This window comes from Phascolarctos cinereus, unplaced genomic scaffold (assembly GCF_003287225.1).
Source record: "Phascolarctos cinereus isolate Bilbo 61053 unplaced genomic scaffold, phaCin_HiC Scaffold_2;HRSCAF=192, whole genome shotgun sequence".
Lineage (NCBI taxonomy): Eukaryota > Metazoa > Chordata > Mammalia > Diprotodontia > Phascolarctidae > Phascolarctos > Phascolarctos cinereus.
Window position 1 is genome coordinate 246955491 of NW_027555625.1, and position 20138 is coordinate 246975628.

At 42.2% G+C, this 20138-nt stretch overlaps 1 protein-coding gene across 1 annotated transcript in view; it reads left to right on the plus strand.

Moving 5' to 3' along the window:
- CDH4 (cadherin 4) overlaps positions 1-20138 on the plus strand; it is a 448736-nt gene that overhangs the window by 408131 nt on the left and 20467 nt on the right. Inside the window, exons 8-10 of the mRNA XM_020981500.2 lie at positions 7029-7282; positions 12376-12518; positions 18987-19220. Of these exons, the coding sequence (XP_020837159.2) occupies positions 7029-7282; positions 12376-12518; positions 18987-19220 (631 nt within the window). The remainder of the gene's footprint in view (positions 1-7028; positions 7283-12375; positions 12519-18986; positions 19221-20138) is intronic.

Sequence of the window (20138 nt, forward strand, 5' to 3'; positions counted from 1 at the left end):
TTACAATAAACAAACTGGAACACAGGGGAGAGATGGGATGGATATGCAGATCTGGGAATCTTCCACCAAGAGATGATAATAAAAACAACGAAAACCGAAGAGGTCACTGACACTATGGAGAGATGATCCCTCAGGAACACCAACAGTTAAGGAGCATTTATATGCCTTTATAATAGTTGTTCCCCACAATACAATCTGTCCTCACTTCCTCCTTTTATAATTCATAGTTTCCTTCAAAACTCACCTCAAGGGGCAGCTATGTGGTGCAGTGGATAGAGCACCAGCCCTGAAGTCAGAGGACCTGAGTTCAAATCCGGCCTCAGACCAAACACTTGACACTTATTAGCTGTGTGACCCTGGACAAGTTGCTTAACTCCAATTGCCTAAAATAAAGTGCATTTTAAAAAAAACTCAGCTCAAAAGCCATCTTTTATATGAAAAACTTTTTAGATCCCCACAGGTATTACTACCCACCCCCTTCCATGAATAAATACCTTGTTTTCATTCTAGATCTATCTTGTACATCTTTACATGTTCATTTTCTATCCTCTAGTAGCATATGAGCTCTTTGAGGGTAGAGAATATTTCATTTTTTTTTCTTTATGTCCCCAGCACCTAGTATAATGTTAATTAAGTGATTGCTATAGCATGTGGCCTTAGGAACATGGAGCAATTACTGATGCCATGCATTCAATGGAGAAAATATTTAATATATTCTTTAGAGAGTGTGTGATAAGCAAGAATCTTTGACTGTCACAACCTTCTGATCTGACATCACCTATTACTTGGAAGAATAAAGAAAAGTTCATTTATTAAGAATTGTGGAGATTCAGAAACATTACAGTATTACAGGCATTGGTTAGTTGACAAAGGTACTACTTTTGATAAGGTAACATCATTAGGACCACTTAGTTCCATGAGAACAATGTTATAAGTGAAAGATAAGGTTAATGTAATAAATGGGATATAAGTAGTGTTAAAATAGCCTTTCATAATGTTACTGTATAGTCTCATTATGATAGATTAATTACATTGTTAGAAAACAATATTTGTCAAGGCAATGTTACATGGCATATGCCTGTACATAGGTGACTTTTCCATGGTGTTGTTCAATCATTTCAGTCATGCCAGACTCTTCATGACTCCATTTGGGGTTTTCTTGGCAGAGATACTGGAATGGTTTGCTATTTCCTTTTCCAGCTCATTTTGCAGATGAGGAAACTGAAGCAGACAGGGTTAAGTGACTTGCCCAGAGCCACACAGCTAGTAAGTCTCTGAAGTTGGATTTGAACTCAGGTCTTCCTGATTCCATGCCTGGCATTCTATCTAATGTGCTATCCAGCTGCCCGTAACTGGGAAATCTGACCTTCGTATTATGTTTCTCCAAATAAGTACATGTGTCACAGTGGGCTTGTGAGAAGACATGACCACTTATTCATAAGTGTGATGTAGTTGTGTGATGTGAAATACATACCTTCTTTGGGTGAATTTCTATACATCTTGTCATATGGCTTTCCGGAGACCCCAAAAGAAAAAAATAGTAACTGAAGATCTACAATAAGGAATAAATTTTAAAAGTAGTGAATTTCTTTCTTTTTACAATTCTCTTTCCAAAACTAATTATTTATAAAGAGGTTGTGCTTTTATAATAGGCCATTAGTAACTCAAAGTTATATGTTTTGGAAGCATGTTTGTATTTTACAACTCTTAAATTTGATAATTGATAGTCTAACTTAGTGGCTAGCAAACTATGGCCCAAGGACCAAATTGGCCTGCTACCTCCTTGGTTTTTTCTTGTTGCTGTTGTTTTTTACCAATCTGTGTTTTTACTTGTTTTAAATATAATTCTTCTGGCCTAACATCTAATTTTGTGTGCTAATATCTTTGATAAAACCTTAATTTATTAAGTTAGCTTTGAGAATAGAAGTGAACACATAACCACAATTAATTTGCCTGCTATTCTTCTCTACTCTGGACATTAACTATCTTTGGTCTTTAGCCAGGCTCTGAATATAACCACAGCTTTAAAGAGACACACATGTAAAGACCAAGCATTTTTAAGACATGAGGACCATGATATGCCCCTGAGAAGCTATAGCAATATTGGAGTGACTAGAACTGGTTGAGTTTTAGTCCTTCAAAAAAGGGGCAAGTCCAGAAAAGGTTTGTGAAGGTGAGAAGAGGAGGCATAATTTGGCAGAGAGAAATAAGTCAGGTATTCTAGTTTCAGTCAGGTTATGAAGTGACAGACGTGGACCAAACATGTTAAAGAGAGGCTGAAGAACCCTTGAGAGTTTGACCCATTTACCTGGAGAGCTAGAAATACTGCTAATCTAAAGAGGTGCCCTTCTTGCCCATTCCTAACAGAACCAACTGGCTGTTGTTGGGATGCTACCCCAACAAACCTGAGCCAACAATTACATCACCTTTCTAGAAACTGAAGGCCAAAATTAAGTCCTTTAGGTTTTTGCTCTTTTTCTTGTTTCCAATTCTCAAAGCCTTCTTTTATTCTGTGGCAGGCACTGCTAGTAACTATTCTCGTAAACATGTCAAGGAGACATGATTGATGATGATGATGATGATGGTAATGGCAATAATGATAACAATAATAAGAATACTTCTATGGTGCTTAAATGTCTGCAAAGCATTTTCCTCACAACCCTGTAAGGTAGGGAGTTCAAGTATTATTAGATCCATTTTATAAATGAGGAAACAGAGGTTCAGAAAGAGAAGTGGCTTACCTCATACTCATTTCTCCCAGGATTGTTTTGAGGATAAAATGAGAGAATGATTGCAAAAAGACTCTATAAATGATAAATCACAAAAGACAAAGGAGGTGTTGTGATTTGTTTCTGCTCTGTGGTACTCTAAATGGACATATAGTTTACATGTCATTATTTCCCTTGAGGTTGGTTTCCTCTTTTGGAAAAATCAGTTGCTTCCCATCATGCAGACTACTCTGGAAATGCAGCTCTTCCTCCGTGCCTTCAACAGTCTGTGCCTGGAGGACTAAAGGCCCACCAAATGAGTCAGACCCTGAGTCAGAGGGCAAGGTTAGGAAATAGCCCCCTCTCACACCGAAGCTGACCAGACATGACAGACAATGGGAGCAATTCAAAGAATCACCAAATCTCAGAGGGGGATAGGACCTTTAGAGGCCATCTAATCAAATCCTCTCTTTAACAGGATTCCCATCTTAGATAGTCCATGGCTAATAATGATACATCATCCACCAGAAGGCAGACAGAATGGTGAGCCCACAACTGCCAAACAATCAAATGAACATTTACTAAGGTCCAATCGCTCCACAATACATGCCAATACACTGTGCTGTGTGCTAGGGATACAAAGACAAAACAAAATATGAAGCTTACCTTCAAGGAGCTTATATTCTATTGTGGGAAATATGAAACACAAGTATGTTTATACATGACAATTTCAGGAGGGAAAAAAGAGCATTAACAACTAGGGAGATCAGAAAGAGCCTACAGAAGATGTCAAATGAACTGAACCTTGAAGGAGCTAGTGATTCTAAGAGGTAGAATGTCAAAGGGGCATACTACAGTCATGGAGGAAGAGAAGCAAGAAATGGAATTCCAATTTTGAAGAATAGCTGATTGGCCAAGGTAGTTGGAATATGGAATAATTAAAATGGAACATGACAAAATAATCCTGGAAGAATAGGTCATGACCAGATTGGAAAGCACATTTTATATCAAGCTAAGGAATTTAAATTTTAACTTGTAGTCACTGAATTCTTGAGACAGGGAATGACATGATGAGCCTTGTGATTCAGGAGGATTATTTTGGCAGCTGGGAGAAAGTAGAATGAGAAAGACAGGAAAAAAAGGAATCCAGTTAGCAGGCTGTAAGGATAGGCCACACAAGCGTTGATAAGGGCCTAAACTTGTGCAGTGTACAAGAAATACTGTGGAGGCAAAATCACTGAGGTTTGACACTAATTGACAGTGGGTGTTAAGGGAGAAGGAAGGGTCAAGTATGACTATGAGTTGCAAGCCTGAGTGACTAGAATAATAACGGTGCCCTCAGAAGAAATGGACAACTCCGAAAGAGTAGGTTTGATGGGTGGGGAGGAGAAGACAATAAGTTCTGTTTGGGACATGTTGAGTTTGAGAAATCCATTAGTCATTGGTGACTGGAATTTAGAAGACTAAATAGGATGGAATGTTAAGTTCCAGGAATCACATAAACAGGAGTGGTAACTGAAGTCCACAAGCTTTCATTAAGTGACTGCTATGAGCCAGACACATTGCAAAGTGTTGGATGGGAGCTAATGACGTCAATGAGAGAGATGCGAGAGAAAAGCCAGCACAAGGCCTTTGGGAACACCCAAGTTTAAGTTTTTGTGCAACACGGATGATGATCCTGCAAAGGATACTGAGGAGCGGTTAGCCGGGTAGGAAAGCCAGGAGAAGAGTGGCGTCATTAAAGTAGGAGACAGTAATATTCGTTTACTCACTAATTGAATAAGATTTAATTTCCTATCTGTGCTGAGCGCTGTTCTATGTGCCAGGCAGTGGGGTTATAGAAACAAAACTCCAACTGACCCTATCTTTACTAGAGCTTGCATTTCATTGAGAGGAAACAACACGTACATAGACAAATAAATACAAAGTGATTTCTGGCAGGGGGAGAACAGGACACTAGCAACCGGGAAAATTAAGATAGGCCTGATATGGGAGGTGGCCCTTAGACTAAGTTTTGAAGAAGTCTAGGGATTCTCTGAGATAGAAGTAAAAAGTAAGTACGTTGTAGGCATAGGGGACAGCCTGTGCAAGGCATGGAGATGAGAGATAGAATACCTTGTTCAAGATACATAAAATAGGCTGGAATAGAAAATGTATGAAAGAGAATATGTGCGACAGTAGGCTGGAACTTCAAATGTCAGAGAGGAGTTTCTCAGCTATCCTAGAGACAAGAGGGAGCCACTATTGTTTCATGAGCAAAGGAATGGCATCTTCAGACCATGTCACAACAGTATGGTGTGCTGAATAAAGTGCCAGTCTTGGAGTTAGGAAGACCAGGTTCGAGTACTTCCTCTAACACTTATTTCCTGTGTGACCATGGGTAGGAAAGTCACTTAACTTCTCTGAGCCTCAGTTTCCTCACCTGTAAAATGGGGTTAATAATATGGATAGTATTTGCCTCATTGGATTATCGTCAGGAGCAAATGAGCTAAGATATGGAAAGTTCTATGAAAGCTTTAATGCACTGTGTAAATGTCAGTTGTTATCATAGAAAGAGCTTGGGTGTCAAATACTGCAGAAGATCAAGAAGGCTAAAAACTAAGAAAAGACTATCAGATTTTGTAATTAAGAGATCATTGGTAACCTTGAATAGAACATTTTGAATTGATTGGTGAGATAAGAAGCCAGATTGCAAAGGCTTGAGAAGTGAGTAGGAAGTGGAGACAGCTAGGCCAGATGGCTTTTTCTAGGCATTTGGCTGTGAAAGGCAAACGAGAAATAAGGCAAGAGCTTAAAGGGATCATGGCATTGAGTAAAGGTTTTTGGAGGATGGGAGAGACCTCTGTGTGTTTGTAAGCAGCAAGGAAGGAACCAATGGGCAGGAAGAGAGTGAAGATTAGAAAGGGAGGGAGTGGTTGAAGAGGGTTAAGTCTTGGAGAACATCAGAGGGGATGGCATCAAGAGCATAGACAGAATGGTTCACTTTGGCAAGGGAACTCTTCTCTTCATCAAAGATTGGGGTAAAGGAAGAGAGAATTGATGATGATGTTGGGGGGGGTTAAATGTGTAGAGCAAGAGAGTAGAGGGAGCTCTATTTTCTCAGTACAGTAGAGAGGCATAGTCAGAGACGAGGAATCTATGGCCTTGAGGCCACATGTGGCCCCACAGGTTTTCCATCCTTGGGCAAAGTCCTCTACTAAAAAGGAGGGGGAAAGGGGCTTGAAAAGACACAATAAGGTTTGAAACAACTGTTTTTAGGAGTATAGTAAGAGAGCCAATTGAGGAAGAATAAAAAGATTGCTGCATGTGGTGAGACCCAGCAAAAATAATATAACACTCATTTGTAGTATGCCCATATAGCAGAGGAGTGTGACTTTCTCCACTGGCATTCTACATCATCCAAGTAGGAGCAGAGATGGTGAATGATGGGAGTAATCCAGGGTTGGGGTTTCACAAGGCATGATTAGCAAGATGACAGGAGGACAAGGGATTTCAGGGTAGAGGACAGGGTATAATTGAATTGCTTAACTATAAGATCAAGATTGCAAAGGAAGGGAAATGAAGCCAGAACAAGAACTAGGAAAGCAAGGGAAAGTGAAATAACTAGAGGTAGTAGTGATGATAAAGAAGAGGTTTAAGAAGACTGGGGCAAAGGGAGAGGTAGGAGGGTCAATATAGGTCAGAACTGTGGTCAAGCATAGGAATTATAGAATTCTGGATCATGAAGGTAGAACATTGTGCAATGGTTAGATCAAAGGTTGACTATCCCTATGTACTGTAAGCCAGGTACTTTTCAGCTCCTTGAGAAAGGAGGGAGAATGAGCTAGCGTCCAATAGAAAACTACTGCTACCAGGATATGATTTGGGTGATATAGAAAGAAGGAGAGAGTCATAAAGAGATGGCAACAGAGGAAGGTCTGGAAGTAGCAGTGAAGGGCAAGAAAAAGATAACTGTTCCTCCTCCTGACCCAGTGTGTCGTGGTAAAGAGGAGGAGAGGGAATAAAGTGCGTTCAGAACTACAGAGACCTCAGGATACAGTGTATTCTAGGGGCAGCAAGGTTCCCATGGGTGTGAGAAGACAAAAATGTGAAAACAATGTCTTCTAAGGCAGCACAGTCTACTTTTGGACAACGGTTTGCATCAGTGGGTGATACCACCTTCTTGTTCTTTCCTCCCTCCAACCTATAGTGCAGCCTTGTAGCTCCATACCAGTTCACAGTATGGGACTTGAGGAGTTCTCACAGTTTCTACACCTCAAGAATGACACTGCCTTACCAAAGCCTTGTATCCACTCACTATTCTTGTTTTCCTTGTTCTAGGCTGTTGACTATGAGATGAACAGAGCTTTCATGCTCACTGTGATGGTATCCAATCAAGCCCCCCTGGCCAGTGGGATCCAGATGTCCTTCCAGTCTACAGCAGGAGTGACCATCTCAGTCATGGACATTAACGAGGCCCCATATTTCCCTTCTAACCACAAACTGATCCGCCTAGAAGAAGGTGTTCCTATGGGGACAGTGCTGACCACATTTTCTGCTGTGGATCCTGACAGGTTCATGCAACAGGCAGTAAGGTGAGTCCCAGAAGGAAAGAAAATCTCTGATCCAAAGGTGATAGCTCAGTTTTACCCAGCTAAGCTAGTCCCTGAGGAATACCTTGGGAAAAGCTGCCCAGATCCAGAGCTCAGGTACCTTACTCACTGTAAAAATCAAAACCAAACTTCCTTCCCTGGCTTCCTTCTCCTCTGTTGAGACACCATAGAGAAGGGTCCTAAGTGGCTATCACAAAGTTCTTATTCACCAGACTCATACTGCCCCAGGTTAAAAAAAAAAAAAAAAGTAAGAGTACCTTAAGGGAAAGGGTACTGGTTATCTCCTGGTTGGAGAGATCATCCCAGTCTTGGAACCCTGGGCAATCTTCTCCTGGGCTCTGGGGAACTGATCTGCTGATTCAGAGAAGCCCTTAGAGTTTACAACCAACCTTACCTTTACCTCTACCTCCAGCTGTGCAAAAACGTACAATTCAGAGCCAGAAGGAAAGAATCAAACCTGAAATGGTCAGATGTGTTCTAGCCTCAGCTATGATGCTGTATAACCCAGAACACATCACTTTGGGACTTTAGTTTCCTTAGGAGGTTGGATTAGACGATCTCTAATGTCCCTTCCAACTCTAATATTCTATGGTAAGAGAGAAATGATTCTCTTCTTTTCTCATACCAAAGATGAGGTGCAACCTTGATTTCATTTGAAAAGATTGTGCAATATGTGGCTAAATCTTACAGAATCATAGGGCTGAAAAGGACTGAAACATCATGGTTAGATTAGGGCTGTCCAGTGATGGATGGATTCTTCAGCCATCCCTGGCTTGTGGAATGGGAAAAATTGGCAAAATGGAAAACTACCAATATTTTCATTCACTGATTGTATGGGAGGAGGGGGAAGGTTAACAAGAAAGTTTCTTGGGGCAGCTAGATGGTGCAGTGGATAGAGCACCAGCCCTGAAGTCAGGAGTACCTGAGTTCAAATCCAGCCTCAGACAAACTCTTGACATGTCCTAGCTGTGTGACCCTGGGCAAGTCACTTAACTCCAATTGCCTGGAAAAAAAAGAAAGAAAGAAAATTTCTTGTCCTTTTCATACTTGAACTTCCGCCCTTCTTAACTGGAGGTACCAATATCACTTTCAACTGCTAGAGTCATCATGAAAGATTCCCCAAGTTTCAAAAGCCTTCCTTGTTGCATAGTTGGATACTTTTATGGATCTGCAATCCCATCAACTTACGTATTTTCAGGTGCAGATGGCAACCCATCCTTGCCTTTGCACTCTATACTATTCTTTTGTATGCCCTTCCAAAATCCTCCATGACTGTGCTATTTAGTCAACATGCTACAAGGCTTCTCCTAGTTCTTTTAATATTTGCCAATACCAGTACAGCACTCAAAAGCACTCAAACACCCATCTGATATCTCTCATTCTTGCTGTATGACCAGCCTACTTCCTTTTCTTGTCATACATGTCCTCAAGAATGTCTTTTACTACACATCATATGCTCAAGTTACCATTGATAATCTGCTGCAGCCTACATGAATCCACCATACAGATTTCTATGGTCCTTTGGGTCTTCTTAAATAATGTTTTTCCATTAATCAAAACCATAGAGCATTAGTATCAGTGCTGTTTTTGCAGTAGCATGAACCTTGAGATCATTGATGGTACTCCACAATTTCTCAAATGACATTTGGCCTGATGTCCTGTTTCATTTGGGGCCCAGCTCATTGTCCCCCTGAAGCTGAGTTGGACTGACTTAATGGGTTGCCCATTTCTCTCCTTCCTCAAGGTCTTCTGCACTTAGCTCAAGTCTTCTTCTCTTCTCTAACTTCTTCCCTTATACTTAAAAACTTCCATGTACAGATTGAAGCCCCTCAAATACCTTGGCTCTTAGGTCTTCACTCTCCCAAATTCCTGTTACCTACATTTTCCCTCTACCCTAGGCATCAGTGGGAATGATCACACCCTTGATCTTAGCATCACCTGTAATCTATCCCCAATGTTGAACTCCTAAATTCCTTTCTCTGATCCTAACTTCACATCCTTCTATGTCTACCTCACTCCTCTCTTATGTATTCTTTATCCTTATTTTGGCTTCATCACTCCACCCCTCCCTGCTATGCCAGTCCACCATGCCTCCTCTGATTTTACTTTCCTCCCTTTTTTAGTCTTAACACTATGGTTAACCAGTTTAATCATATGCTGTCCCCTTCCTGGGAATCCCTTATGCCCTTCTCCTGTTGTCACATATGTCTTGCCAAATCCCAGCCCTCGGTTTTCTGCTACCATCTACCTTTGTTATTCCTACACATGTGTTGCATAACAATGATGGAGAAAGGCACATAGTCATGCCAGTTAGGTCCCTTACAAATTTATATTATCCAAGTGCTACTAAACCCTTGCTACACTTTTTGCACAGCAATCCTATAATTTATTCTTATTCATCCCTGGTTCATATTCATTCTCTCTCTCTCTCTCTCTCTCTCTCTCTCTCTCTCTCTCTCTCTCTCTCTCTCTCTCTCTCTCTCTCTCTCTTTCTCTTTCTCTCTCTCCCACTCTTCCCTCTCTCTCCCACTCTTCCCTCTCTCTCCTTCCCTCTCTCCCCTCACCTATTCCAAACCCTCTCTTGTCTCCTCAAACCTCCACCACCCCTCTTTCACTCTCAGCAGAGAGTCTTGTCTTCTGGTTTACTAAGCACCACCTGACACATGAGTATCATTTTCTTCATGGTTCAACACCTCGAAAAGCTCTCTATAACATCAAGAGCATCTAGTCCTATCCCTTTATTTTACAGATGAAGAAACTAAAACCCCAAAAGGTTAAGCAACTTGCCCACAGTTACACAAGTAAGTGTTTGAAGCAGGATGTGAACTCGGGCCTTCCTGGCTTCAAGTCCAACAGTATATGCACTAGACTATACTTCCTCTTTGTCTAAGAACCAGCCTAACTAAAACATCAGCAGATTGACTAAAGAGAGATATGGGTTTTGGCCATAAACTTCAAAGACCATTTACTTACTAAGTCACAAAGATTTTTTTATCTACATAAGTAGAGAGAATAACCCCATTAATAAAATCCTCAGATTCTTGACATAGTTGAGCAAGTGGGCAGTGAGTACATCTCCCTGTTTGCCTGGTGGAGACAGTCCTGAGTCAAGGGATTTGGGATGAGTGCAGAAAAACTTTGGAGACATGCCTTAATCCACTACCTCTTCAGACTATCCTTATTCTGCCTGAGCTAAGAGACCCGCTCAAGATCCCTGATAAAAGAACATGACGCAGAGAAGTACCGCATTGTCGCCTCCGCAGAATGGCCAGCTTGGCCATTCAAAGAGGCTCGGCAGGGTTGGAGAAGCCTCAGGCTTGTACAGTCTAGACATCATATCCGAAAGTGCCTCCCCTAACAACCTCCAGCCAGGGGCGGTTCAACTGCTCTAGTTGAAGTTCCCAGACCACACATTTTGCGGCAAAATTGTTGTTTTGCCAGTGGATCAAGTGGCACATTTTGAAAACAAAAGGCATAAAGCTGTTTACCTGTGGTTTATCGCAGAGAACAGTGCTTTGCCATACCAGACTGAGGCTATTAAGTTCAGCTGAGCTTTTCCCCAGCACAGCTTTCTGAAATGCAAAATGAGATTTCTTTCCCCCTGTGGCTGACACAGCAAAAAGATGAGAGAGGAACTAGTCAGAGAAGCCTGCAAGGAGAGGCAGATTTGAGAGCCACAAGGACTGGGAATGATCCTGAGTGTGTAAATGGGGTCCCTGCTTTACAAAATGGGTGTGTTTCTGAAAAGATTTTTATATATGAAATCATTATAAACTACTTCTTGTTTTAAAGGTGCTGCAGGCACTTGGAATCAGGAAGACCTTGGTTCAAATCCCCCCCCTCGTATTTACTAGTTTGCATGACCCCTGGTGAGTCATTTAATCTCTGTGCCTCAACTCCTTATCTATAAAATGAAGGTGTTAGACTCAGTGATCTCTAAGGTCACTTAAAATTCTAAATCTATGAACTTTGGTCAATTTCCAATTCAATTCAACAAGCACTTGTTGTTTGTTGTTAAGTGAGGCACTGTGGAGACAGAGGTAACATGAAAAACAGTCTGTCCTCAGGGAGTTTCCATTCTACTGTAAGGGATGCAGGTAAGATGAGGGAGGAAGCACTAACTCCTAAGGGAATCCAAAGACACTTCCTGCAAGAGATGGTACATAAACTGAGTCTCGAAGGAAGCTGGGAATCCTGGGAGGTCAAGGTGGCATGCTGGGCAGGAGGGCCAGACCTGTACAAAGGCACAAAGGGTGGATGATAGAGTTCCATGGCTGGGGAGTGGCAAGTTGACCTATTTGGCTGGAATAATGAGTACATGAAGGGGGGATGGTGAGTAAAAAATGTAGAATTCAACAAGAATTCTAAGATGAATTATTTTGCAGAATAATTACCCACTTGTTCATCTGATGGTAAAGAGAGGAGGCAAAAGATGTAGTCATGTATTTAAAGACTTTACAGCCTAAAGAGACATAGCAAAACTTCCGAAGGAGAAAGACATTAGAAATCTTTCCAAAGCAATATACCCACAACCCCAGATGAGCACATTAACTTAATACTAAGGGAGGATTGAGGACAGAATCAAAGCCAATGGGAGGGTGGGGAGGGAATACTCAAGATTCAGCTTTGCTCAAACCTTCTCCAAGCCTTAGTTTCCTTGTTTGTAATATGAGGAGTTTGGAGGAGATGCCCCATCCAACTTTATTTTATTTATCCAATTTTATGATCTTACAATTTTAAGTAGAGAGAGAAAAGCTGGGCTTCTCCCAGTGAATAGAGAGATATCTGCTAGGAGGCCTATAGGGTAATTTACAGGGAGAAAAATCAGGAGAGTCTGCTATGCCAAGCAGCTTCACCAAGCATCCTGGGATGCTAGTAACATTGTCTCATGCTGATATCAAGTATGAGCTGGCTCTGAATCTTGGCTGCTTCAGGTGACAACTCTCATTGCTGCCATCTTTCCCCTAATAAGATAAGCAATACTTAAAGGAAGAAAAAAAAAATCCTTTATTTCAAATTCTGCCAAGGGCCCATCAGAAGAGAACCTTGCCTGTATTTATTCCTTTTCTCCACAGATACTCCAAGCTGTCCGATCCAGCAAACTGGCTGAACATTAATGCCACGAATGGTCAGATCACCACGGCGGCTGTCCTTGATCGAGAGTCTGTCTACATTAAGAATAATGTCTACGAGGCCACGTTCCTGGCGGCTGACAATGGTGTGGCCCAGATCTGCATTGTTCATGCTTCAGTGAGACCCTAATGTGATGCATTAGCAGGAGTGATGCCCTGACAGAGTTGTCAGGATAACTTATTCTTTTCCCAGGTTCTATAGTCAAAAGAAAGGGGGAGAAATGTGAAAGTGGGACAGGAAATTGGTGGAGTAAATTAAATGTGCACAGGATTCAGAATGTGTTATTAAAGGGAAGCTGAGGCAAACAGAGGATTGATTTGGGAAGTTTGCTCAGTGGGGCCTGTGCTATGCTTCTGACACTTTTAGAAAAAAGTAGAGAAACTGGAAAAGGGAGATGCTGAAGCCTTTGCTAAGGGCCATGGTCACAGGGAACCAAGCAGAGGAGCCAGGGTCTGACCTGCCCTTTCATTCATTTAGTCAGTCAGGAAGCATTTAGTTAATCGTCTACTTTGTGCTGGGCACTGAGCTAAGTGCTAAAGATGCAAAGAAAGGCAAAAGATAGTCCCACCCTCAAGGACCTCACAGGCTAACTGGGGAGACAATATTCAAACAACCATATGCACATAAGCTCTACAGAGGATCAACTGGAGATAATCAACAAAGGAAAGGCACTGGAATTAACAGGAATCCTAGGAATCAGGAAAGGCTACTTGGAGAAGGTAGAATTTAGAAAGGCCAAGATCACCCATTGCATCCTGGGCCACTGCTAGTTGTCTTGACTTTCGTCTTGCTATCAGACTTTGATGCCTGTAGAGGAGAAAGGCAGGCTAAACACTTGGCATAGCTGTGCCTCACTTAAATCCAGTTCACTTGAAAGTCAAGACATCCCCCTCATGATGTCATTGGTCCTCTTCCAGAACAAAGGGTCAACAACAACAATGAGGATTTTAGCTGGGACTTGAAAAAAGCAAAGAAGGCAAAGAAGTAGAGATGAGGAGGGAGAGAATTCCAAGCATGGGAGGAAGTCAGTGACAATGCCCAGGGTCAGGAAATGATGTATCTTGTCAAAGAAATACTAAGGAGGCCAGTGTCACTGGATCACAGAGTATGTGTAGGATGAGTTAGATTTAAGAAGACTAAAAAGGTAGGAGGGGCCATTTGTTTAAGGAACATTTCTTCTCATGTAGAAGATACTATGCTAGGAAGCAAGGAGAATATAAGAAAAGTATTTCAGAAAACTTGGGTTTTAGGCGAGCACTACCCTGATTAACTGTGTGACTTTAGACAATTCACTTGCCCTTTGAGGTCCTTCAGTATCATCTTCTTCTAATAAAGGGGCTAAAAGAGAGGATCTCTAAAACCCCTGGTATTGCTGTCCCCACTAGGAGCAATACGTGAATGTTGCTAACATTTTACCATTCCCACGTGAGGACAAACTTCCTGTCCGCTAGAGCAATACAAAACCAAAAGGGGTCCTAGAAGAGGTAGTTAGTTTGCTGTCACTAGACGTGTTGCCTCAAATGACTGACCACTTGTCAGGGAATGTTCTAGCACAGATTGTAGCTCAGACTTAGAGAGATGGCTTCTGATGGCTCTTCTGTCTAATGGTTCTTTTGTCCTAATCCTGTTCTTCCTGGAAGAAGGTTCTACAACTCGAGAAAGAAGGGCAAGAAACAAGCTCATGCTTATTGCTTCTTGGAAAAACGTACATGTGTGGAAGTAAAATCCCAGGCTAATGTCAATCCTCTAGTCTCCTCCTAGGTCCTAGCCTTTTAAATGCTATAGGAGGCCACAGTAGCCACTCTATTCCCTGAGCCTTCTGGAAGTCAAAGGTGCTGCCCTGATATTTGTAGTGCAAAGACAAAGGGTCTGGTACCCTTCCCTCTGGTCCTGCTGCAGCTCCCAGAATTGAAATTGCATGAAGATTTCTGAAAAATGAATCGTCACTATAATAGTGAAGCCATAAAAATGCACACGAAAAAACATCTCATTTAAAATTCCTTCCTGAGCTCTCAGGGTAATGGCTAAAGTTTTATCTAGGTTAATAGAATCCCTTTGCATGTCTCCCTGCTTATGTGCTGTGTCATCATCTACTTATCAAAGCAGCTTTTCAAAGGCAAGAACAAGGCTGCGTTTCCTTAAATTTGTTTTGATGTGTTTTGTGAAAGATTAAAGAGACATCCCCTTGGATATATTTTTTACACACGGTCTGCTTCAACAAGAACAGGCAGCTGTTAATGCAAGGTCAGGTGCCTCCATCTGAAGCCAGACCCAGGATTAGAATATTGCTGCTCTCCCCTCTTCAATCCTTACCTTTGGTAGTATGGGAGCTGTGTGTGCATCCCATCCCAGCAGGAGGGAGGGCTGCGCCCCCTGGCAATCAGTCAGGTGGATGGTTTGCAGTCTTGTGGAAGAACTGGCCTTTACAACTGGCTTGATGGTGAATAAGATGTCATTTAAGCTGGTCTCATAAACTCTATGAGCCTCAGTTTCCCCTCCCCCATAAGATGGAATGGAGGAGCAGTCAAAATACCTGTCCTCAGGAACATAGACACACTCTGGATGCCCTAGGTTTTCTGGCTTTGGGGCGTCTGTGAAGCCTGAGTGGCTGCTACATTCATGCCTCTGTTCACTAGAGATAGATGGATTTTAGGAAGGGAGCAGGTCAGTAAAGGATCTCTACACTCTCCAAGATTTCTTGGGCTACTAAGGGAACTCTGCCGAACTGACCACTGCCTGCAACACATCAGCCTTTGCAGAAGAACTGTCATGTGAGGGTTCCTGATCTCCTAGGGCTAAGCTAAGGAGGCATCTTCAGGGTTAAGAGGCTGGACAGTGTTTTCATCTGTGCTCAGCAGCAGGCCTAGCGAAGATCTTTGACTAGGTCTAGTGGGTCACCTCTCAAGGTAGCAGCAGTACCAAGAACAGATTCCTCAGGTCAGGAACTCTGGTCTATATCAGGCCAGCAAGGTGTAACAGAAAAAAAGGGTTAGACAAGCTAGCATTCACAAGACCTGGGATCTACTCCCTGTTTCTTCCACAATAATATGTGTGACCTTGGATAAATTCTTTGACCTCTGTAAATATCAGTTTGCTCAGGTGTCTTATGGGATCAGATGCTTTATCTTCCTAGGTCCTACCATGAAAAGAAAGGATATTAAACTGAGTGTCGTAAGACCTGGGTTCCAGTCCTGGCTCTTTCATCAAGGAGCAGTAGAAAGGGTGGACAGGATTTCCAGCCCAAAAACCTGGGCTTTGATCCCTCACATGCTTATTCTCTGTGTGACCTAGAGCAAGTCATTCTCTTTCTCTGGGCTTCAATTTCTCCATCTATGAAATGAATGGAGTGAATTGAAGATCCCTTATAATACTCCATAACATAATAATAACATATCACATTTCTATAGCACTTTAAGGTTTACGAAGTACTTTGCATATATGACCTCATATGATCCTCTCAACAGCCCTGTGCTATTATTCTCCCCATTTTGCAGATAAGGAAACTGAGACTCAGAAAGGTTTAGTGACTTTCCAGGGTCATTTGAATCAAGCCATATTTTCAATTTGCGTGTATATTTTTGTAAAGCCCCTGTAGAAATGTAAGACATTCTTATCCAGTGACACACACCTCCCTCAAAAAGTCACTGAGGCTCAGAATAAATTAAGACTTGTAAAAACTGTCCCAAGCCACTCACTAAAGAGGTTAGACCCTTTGAGTTTAAACTTTAGATTATTAAGGGGCAGGGTGAGTAAGTGTTATTAGTTCTAAGGAACCTCAATTAATGCTCCTTGTGATCTCTCCCACAGGCGGACCTTGCAATCATTGAAACATAATATTTAGAGCTGAAAGGAACCTCAGAGTCCAGTCCAACCTGCTCATTTTTAAAAATGATATCTAGTAACTTTAAGTAGCATTTATATATCACTTTCAGATTCATAAAGCACTCTACAAATATTATCTCATTTGATGTTCATATCATCTTGTGAGGCATCCTTTTTGTACGGGTGAGGAAACTGAGGCAGACAGAGGTTAAGGGGCCTGCCCAGGATCACACAGCTAGTAAATGAGGACATGTTTGAACTCATATCATCTGATTCCAGGTCCAGCACTATATCCACTGAGTAATCGTTTTAAGCATGAGACAACTAAGGCCCAGAGAGTGGCTTTCCCAAGGTCACACAATTTTTAAGTGAGTTGGTAAAGCTCATCTAGGAACCAAGTAACAGAGTCAGGATTCAAACTCAGGACCTCTGACTCCAAACTCACTGTTGACACCACACTCCTCATCTGTGAGTATAATGAGAGCAGAAAGAAGGGGGAGGGGAGAAAGGGCCTGATTGGGGAGGAGAGGGGAAGGAGGAAGCAGAAGACGAGCAATAACAACTTATACAGTACTTTAAGGCTTACAAAGCACTTATTTGATTTTCGTAACACCTTGGAAGGTAGATGCTATTATTATCCCCATTTTTACAGACGAGGAAACTGAAGCAAAGAGAGGTTAAGTGAGTTGCCCAAGATGTAAGATAGAACTTGAACTCATCTTCCTGACTTCCAGTCTGATGTGCTATCTGCCATACAACTTAGGTGCCCTGAACATAATGTATATCCTACATAAAAACTAGGAATCAGTGAATCATTCTGTTCATGATCTGATAGCCCAAGGGCTGGCTTCCAAAGAAGTCCCTTATCAGGCCTTGGAGTAATTAGTGGGGGAGTCAGGGTGGGAGGGTGGAAGTTTCTGCTAAAAGGTTGGGTGATGAGTCAGAGAATCTGATCTGACTCTCCATGACAAGATGCTCATGCCAAAGTTCTGGGTTGGAAAACCCAGGCAATGGAGGGAGATTGAAGTAGGAGTCATGAAGAAGGCAAGAGCAGACAGCTTTAAAGCCCAGATGAGGACCTTGCTGCCCAAGGGGCACCCATTACAAGAGAGAAAGGCTAGAGAAATAAATATTGGTGGTAGTCCTTTATGCAGCTGTTGTTGATATGATGACAACTACAATGAAGATCAAAAGATCACTGAAAGGAAGTAACAGAAGTACCAGTAGTGGTCCCAGAGAACAAGTAATGAAACATGCCTCCCTCCTCTCAGTAGAGAATTGAAGGATTGCGAGGTCAGATTATTGTGTCAATCATCAGGTTCAGATGCTGTATTGGAGTTTTCTACTTAACTATTTTTCCTTGTTATAAAAGAGAGCTCAATTCTAGGTGAGGAAGGATGTGTATTTAGAAATGCCTGTGATATAAAAACAACAAGCATAAATAAAACTGTTTATGATTATTATATTATCAGTAGTAGCTAAGTAGCTATCAGTGGATAGAATGTGAAACCTGGAGTAAGGAAGACCGAATTTCAAATCCTGCTGGTGACATTTACCAGCTGAGTGACCCTGAGTAACCAGTTCACCTAATCTCTCTCAGCCTCAGTTTCTTCATCTGTAAATAGCACCTACATCACAGAGTTGCTGTGGTCTAATTATGTAACATATATAAAGCACTTGTGCAAAACTTAAAGCATTATATAAATGTTAGTTATTATTAATACAACTCATGTCAAAGATAGAGGGGGAGGGGAGAGGGAAGAAAAGAGGGAAAGAAGGAAAAAGAGAGGGAGAGAAAGAGAAGGGGGTGGGGAGAGGGAGAGTTTATTAAGTGTTTACTATATGCCAGGATAAGCACTTGGGATATAAATACAAGTAAGCAACACAGTTCCTCCCCTCAAGGAGCTTACATTCTAACAGGGGAAGATAACACATAAAGGGAAGCTGGAAAACAGAGTTGGGGAGAGATACACCCACAATAACTATGGTTTGAAGTTGGCCAGGAAGTGGCATGGAAACCTGAGCCCTGGCAAGATAAGGTAAACTGACCAGAGCCACAGGACCCAAAGGTGGAGTCCAAATTACCAGTGAGGAAAATATGGAGGTGACTATCCCAAGGAAAGTCTAATGTTATATGGTCAACCCATATAACATCAATCTTTCAATGAGAGAGGAAGTTAATAGTTGAGGAACCCCTGGTATTTCCAAATCTACTTAATGAGTCATATTCTAAAAGGGTTCTGCCAAACCAAGTGGGAAAGAATTAATGACTGAAATGGTAACACAACCCTGTCCCACTTACTGTTCTGGTATTTTCATCATCAATATGACAGTCATGGTCAAGTACAAGGTAGCACAATGCAGAGGACTGAGCTTTAGAATCAGTCAAAAGACTTGGTTCCTGCCTGTGAGCCTCAGTTTCCTCATCTGTAATATAGCAATAATACATGTAAAATCTACCCCACAAGATTATTGTGAGGAACAAATGAAAAATGAACTTGGAAACGTCTTGTAAACTATATAACTTTGTGCAAATGAGATATCATTGCTGTTGCCGTTGTAGTTGTTATTGCAATACCAGATGTAGGTATATATGATTATATTCTAGGTGTTTTTGTCTCTATCAGTTTCTGTGTGGGTTGTATGTGACTGTGCCTTTATGAATGTGGTGGTGGTGGGTTGGGCAGTTCTGGGTGTGATCTTGCTGTCTGACCCATCTCTTCTTCCACAGGGATCCCCCCAGCTAGCGGCACAGGGACGCTGCAGATCTATCTCATAGACATCAATGACAATGCCCCAGAACTGCTGCCTAAGGAGGCCCAGGTGTGTGAGAAGCCCAACCTGAATGTCATCAACATCACAGCTGCAGATGCCGACATCGATCCCAACATCGGCCCATATGTCTTCGAGCTGCCCTTCATGCCATCAGCTGTGCGGAAAAATTGGACCATCACCCGGTTAAATGGTAAGGGTTTGGCAGGTGACTTGGGACTCCAGACTGTCACTATAAGTTCCCCTCTGCCTTCCTCTACTTTCCTCCCATCCCCCGCCCTGGTCACAGTACAAGCCCAAGAGCTCATCAGGGAAGATTCATAGCAGATTTGCTGCAGAAACCCTTAGTGTCCTGGCACGAAGCTTGGCTAATGCAGCTCATAATTATGAGTGGTTATCAGGACCAGGCTGGGTATTAATCATCCACAGTGGCTGAGAGGAGAAGGCAATTATCTGTCTTCCTGGTGTCCCAGAGCAATTGGCCCAAGCTATGGTCAGGATCAATGGCTATGCCTCGGGCTACAATCACCCAAAGGTGGCCTCTTAATAGTGGGCAGAGGGAAATGGGAAGATGCCCTGTCACAGATGGTTGTACAGCTTCTACACAGAGGCCAGACAGTCGTTCCTGCACACGGGCGAAGGCAGAGTCTGAGCTAGTGCAGTCCAAGACAAAGTTAGCAGACGGGACTATCATGTTGCTTTTGGATCCTTACTCTGGTCCCCAACCCCCCTCTCCCACCTTCCAGGCTAGAAGATGCTTTCCTGATACTGTCTCTCACCCTTCAGTAAGAGATATGTGCCTACATTGCTGAATCACTTACAGTCCTTGAGGGCAGCAGCCACTTCATTTTTGACTTTGCATCCCCTAGTCAGTCGTTTATTAAACACCTACTATGTGCTAGGCACCATCCTAAGCTTGGGGATACCAAGAAAGGGGGGAAAAAAGGAACTCACAGTCTAATGGATTAGTTCCTGATATATCAGTCATTTCATCAGCCAGCATCTTTTATCTGCCAGGGACCGAGCTAAATTTACTTGCTAAGCATATTGTAGGTATTTAATAGATGCTTGTTGAATTGAGACCAGAGCAGGAGTGAAAAGCTTTCATCTA